The sequence below is a fragment of the Canis lupus genome, chromosome 14 (assembly GCF_048164855.1).
Source record: "Canis lupus baileyi chromosome 14, mCanLup2.hap1, whole genome shotgun sequence".
In the NCBI taxonomy this organism is placed as follows: domain Eukaryota; kingdom Metazoa; phylum Chordata; class Mammalia; order Carnivora; family Canidae; genus Canis; species Canis lupus.
The window spans coordinates 64,855,244-64,860,290 of NC_132851.1; the positions used below are offsets into that span (position 1 = coordinate 64,855,244).

General features: G+C 57.9%; 1 protein-coding gene across 1 annotated transcript; it reads left to right on the forward strand.

Annotated features, from left to right (window-relative positions):
- The first annotated feature begins 2,089 nt into the window (after positions 1 to 2,089).
- Positions 2,090 to 4,819, forward strand: LOC140603575 (permeability factor 2-like). The gene is made up of 4 exons (XM_072773937.1): positions 2,090 to 2,198; positions 2,294 to 2,417; positions 3,167 to 3,250; positions 4,071 to 4,819. Exons 1-4 carry the CDS (start codon positions 2,090 to 2,092, stop codon positions 4,078 to 4,080), a joined length of 327 nt encoding a protein of 108 aa, XP_072630038.1. The 3' UTR covers positions 4,081 to 4,819.
- Positions 4,820 to 5,047: the final 228 nt, after the last annotated feature.

Consider the following 5,047-nt stretch of genomic DNA (forward strand, 5'->3'; position numbering starts at 1 on the left):
ATTCAATAAAATCTTTTAAAAAGCGGGGGCGGGATCCCTGGCTTGGTCCAGGGCCTGACCCTCGAGTCCGGGGGACCCAGTCGGGAATCGGGTCCCACATGGGGCTCCCAGCGCGGAGCCTGCTTCTCCCTCTGCCTGTGTCTCTGCCTCCCTCTCTCTCTGTCTCTCATGAATAAATAAATAAAATCTTAAAAAAATAAATAAATAAAGGTAGGCATTCATTCTGTAAATTTTTTTCCAACCAATAAGATGGAGAGGAAGTCAAATTCCTTTTATATAGATGAAGTGATTGAAAATAGGACTACAAAATAAATCAGCGGTAGATCTCAACGGTAACATTCTTTAAAATCCTGTGTATCTCCTGGTAGAGTACAGATGTCCCTTCCTTCTGGGAAGCCTAATACAGAAAATTTAAAATGGGAAAAAGAAAAACTGGGGAGCGAACCTTTCCAATTACAATTATTTTTCCAATTTCCAATTATTTATGGAAGGATTTTCAACAGGTTGAGTGTCTGTCTGGGCAATACTGGGAGAAGCGGTCTCGCTCACCTAACGAACATCTGTAAAGTGCTTAGTCTGTGCTGCTTCTCACCAATCGTTGACTCGTTTCTCGTCACAATCTCGGGGTAGACAAAGACGCGTTCAGCAACCTGCAGGTGACAGGCGACAACCAGGTGGAAGCTGCGCGCCAGGTGGGCGGCTGCAACGCGCAGCTCATTCACTCACCTGGGCTGCCGGAGTCTGGTTTCTGGACACCTGCGCCTGGACCAGAGGTCATGCCCGTCTGCACCCGCCACCCCTTCCCGTCGAAACCCGCGCCTCCCAGGGGGCCCGAATCCAACCTGGACGATTACGCTTAACCCATCTGTACCCACTGTTGACTTAGTGAGTCTCTAGGACTCCCGGTGGAAGGAAACACGGGAAGAAGTGTCGGGTTCAAAGACTGGGATTCCTACTTAGGAGATAGAGACCTGTCCTCGTTGCTAGAGGAAGGGGGGCCGTCGCGGAAGGTCCGGTACTAAATGGCACCGGATTTTGAGCGTGATTTGGCGGTTCCCGCTTCATCCGCAGGACAAGGGGCGCTTCGCGGCAGGTACCCATTTTCTGGGGACCAGGTGCTGCTTTGTCCAGGGATAGACCAGAAGGGGTGGATTCCGGGAGCCTGTCGGACCAGCCCCTCTGCAGCTTCGGGCTGGGGCCCGTCCCGTGTTTCATTGATCAAATCTGAACCCCTCATGCATTTGGAAAAGAAGGTCTCCCGGGACTTGGGGGGGGGGGTGAGGGCTCCAACATTGCAGAGGGAAGAAGGGAATTCAGCAGAATTCAGAAAAGGGGGTCGTGTTGAAATCATCCCTGGAAGGCACTTTGGACGCGGAGCCCTGTTCCCGCCAAAGGGAAGCCACAACCGGGACGGTCTACGCGTGACTTGAAAATGCACAAGACAAGCGGGTTGGAACCCAAGCGGCGGGCTGCATCGTGGCAGCGTTCGTTTCGGGCACAGGGAACAGGCAGAACGAAGTGTCGAGAAACACTGTACACGGTAGGGTAGAGGACGGGCGGGACAGCGAGGCAAAGTCTGCTCCCCGCCGGCCTTCATCCCCCGCAACTGGGAGCCGCCGGGCCGGAGTCTGGGGCTGCGGTGCCTGCGTGGTCGGGGCTCCCGAGGGGGGAGGTGGCTCCGCGGCGGGGCCTGCCCTCCCCTCCCCTGCCCTCCCCTCCCCTGCCCCTGCCCCTGCCCCTGCCCCCCCTCCCCTGCCCTCCCCTCCCCTGCCCTCCCCTCCCCTGCCCCTGCCCCTGCCCCCCCTCCCCTGCCCCTGCCCCTGCCCCCCCTCCCTTGCCCCTCCCCTGCCCTTGCCCCTGCCCCTGCCCTCCCCTCCCCTGCTCCTCCCCGGCCCCTGCCCCTGCCCCTTCCCCTGCCCTCCCCTGCCCTCCCCTTCCGGACCCGGGAATCCCCGTCCCCCGCCGGCCGCGGATAAAAGGGCTTCCCCGGCTCCGGGAGCCCCAGAGGCCGCGCCGCCCGCCCCGGCTCCCCGGCTCCCCGACCCCCCGGCCCCCGGCTCCCGCGCCGCCCGCCCCTCCGAGCGAGCCCATGGCCCCCGCCGCGCCCCGCGCCCCCCGCGCCCCCCGGCCCCTCGGCGCCCCGCGGCTGCTCCTGCTCCTGCTCCTGCTCCTGGGCCCCGCCGGCCGCCGCGCCGCAGGTGAGACTCCGCGCCCCGGGGCCACGGGCGGGACGCGGGCCGGTGGGCGCCCCCGGGGCCAGCGCGCCCACCCAGGCTGCTCCCCGTCCCCGCAGGGGCGCCCGTGGTCGCCGAGCTGCGCTGCCAGTGCTTGCAGACCTTGCAGGGCATCCACCTCAGGAACATCCAGAACGTCCAGGTGACGCCCTCGGGCCCCCACTGCGCCCGAACCGAGGTCGTGTAAGTGACGCCCCGCCGCCCGCCGCCCGCGGCCCCAGCCCAGCCCCAGCCCAGCCCCGGCCCCAGCCCCAGCCCCAGCCCCTGCCCCAGCCCCAGCTCCTGCCCCGGCCCCAGCCCCAGCCCCAGCTCCTGCCCCAGCCCCAGCCCCAGCCCCAGCCCCAGCTCCTGCCCCGGCCCCAGCCCCAGCCCCAGCTCCTGCCCCAGCCCCAGCCCAGCCCCAGCTCCAGCTCCAGCTCCTGCCCCTGCCCCAGCCCCTGCCCCTGCCCCAGCCCCTGCCCCAGCCCCTGCCCCAGACCTAGCCCAGCCCCACCTCCTGCCCCTGCCCCAGCCCCAGCCCCAGCCCCAGCTCCTGCCCCAGCCCCAGCCCCTGCCCCAGCCCCAGCTTCTGCCCCGGCCCCAGCCCCAGCCCCAGCTCCTGCCCCAGCCCCTGCCCCAGCCCCTGCCCCAGCCCCTGCCCCAGACCTAGCCCAGCCCCACCTCCTGCCCCTGCCCCAGCCCCAGCCCCAGCCCCAGCTCCTGCCCCGGCCCCAGCCCCAGCCCCAGCTCCTGCCCCAGCCCCAGCCCCAGCCCCAGCCCCAGCTCCAACCCCCAGCCCCAGCCCCTGCCCCAGCCCCAGCCCCTGCCCCACCCCCAGCTCCTGCTCCAGCCCCAGCCCCCAGCCCCTGCCCCAGCCCCAGCCCCAGCCCCAGCCCCTGCCCCAGCCCCCAGCCCCGCCTCCTGCCCACCGGGACGCTGCCCTCCCTCCGCAGAGCCACTCTCAAGGACGGACGGGAGGTGTGTCTCAACCCCGAGGCCCCGCTGGTCAAGAGAATGATCCAGAAGATGCTGAGCAAGTGAGTTGTGCCTTTCATCCGCGCCTGGGACTAGCGCTGCTGGTCACAGACACCTGCAGGGCATTTGTAAACCCAGGGTTTAGCTGAAGGACTGGAAAGGGGTATTAGTTCAGTTAAATTTGCTGCTAAGATCATTCATCTGTTCAGGTGCCAGATCCCAGTGCCCTCCATCCCCATGCAAATGAGTGTGGGTAAACCTGCTTTCATTAAAATTCTTACTGATATTGGTCAGTTATATTAAAAAGCTTTCCACCTGTTAAACACAGGCATCCACCGCCCCTCCCCCTCCCCAGTTCCTTCTGGGCTAAACATCTGAAAAGCAGAACCCTTGGTTTTCTGCAACATTGGCCCTAGAGCTTAGAGGTGAAGAGCAGCTACTTTGTAGTGACATCGCACTGGGAACCGATCTGAATTAGGCATCTAACTCAAGGATGATTATCATCATCATCATCATCATCATCATCATCATCATCATCATCTAAAGCTTCCCCAAGCCCAGTAGAACAGAGAAAACAATAGGAGCTAGTGCATAGGGTTGCTTTGACGCTGAAATGAGACTTAGGGTGACAGAGACACACATTCTGCCTGTGGGTAGCCGCTAATCCAGTGGGGACCACAGGCCCCCTGCATTCCCAGATAAAAGCACCCAGGAGCTTAGAGGTCTCTGCTACACAGCATAAGGAGTAGCCCTTTGATGCTAGGCTGGGGAAACTAGATTCAGAAAACTCTGGAACCTTGGGGTCAGGACAGGAGAAGAGTGCAGTGCAGGCAGCTTCCCTGAGCAGCTACTAAGGATGACATTTTTCTCATCATTGGGCAGCTCCAACTAACCAGAGGAAGGAGGAAGCTGATGGGTGGCTGTACCTGAGTCAGGCCCTGCCCTTAAAGGAATCAAAGAGGAAAAGTGGAATCTTCGGCTCCCAGTGCCATCTGAATTGGGCTGCATATGTTTGAGCATCTCCTAGGAGAGTTCTGCTATGTATTTATTTATTTATTTATCTGTTGGTAGGTTGGTTTCCAAGGGTTTCTGTGTTAACATTTTACATATGAAATAGTGAGGATGTAATTGAATCCATTTGTGCACCATACCGTTATTTTTTATTATTTTACGTTAAACCCAACCTAGTTCAATCCTGATGCTTATTTAATTTGAAGGTAGAAGGTTTGCAAATATTCTCCAGTTATTAAATGAATACTTGTGAGGGGCCCACAGCATGCCAGCCACTGTGACTGAAGCTGGGGAGAGGGGTTCAAGCAAATAGAGAGTGAGGTCATCGTGAGGTTGGGGAATATATGTATACCTCTATTTTTATGATTGTTTAAAAGAGTGTCAGCTATTATTTATAGAAATAATTTCACAGCATGTGGTCAACATTTCTCCTGTTGAAGCTTTAGGAACTACAGTGTTCTAAATATCCTTTGGACATTCTATGTCTTTCTTGTAAGGCACAATGCCTTATTTAGTGTTGATTATGCATTATTTCTGCATATCTTACAACAGAGAGGTTGAAACATTTATTGTTGTTTTTACAAAGAACTTGAAAATAAAGTATTTCAATGTAAAAAAAATGCTTGTTTCATTTAGGGGGAAAAGGCTATCTTTACTCATAATCTGATGATGTACACCAATATTTCTCGACTTTTTAAAGACATTTTTTTAAATGGGCATCCAGTTTGCTACACAGAGAAATGAACTATAATTTATGCTTAACTTATCTGGTGGTAGCTTACTCCTCTTGAGTTTCACGTACCCAAGAATGTGCTTTTCCAAAGTGTGGGCTTCCCTCTGCCCCTCGG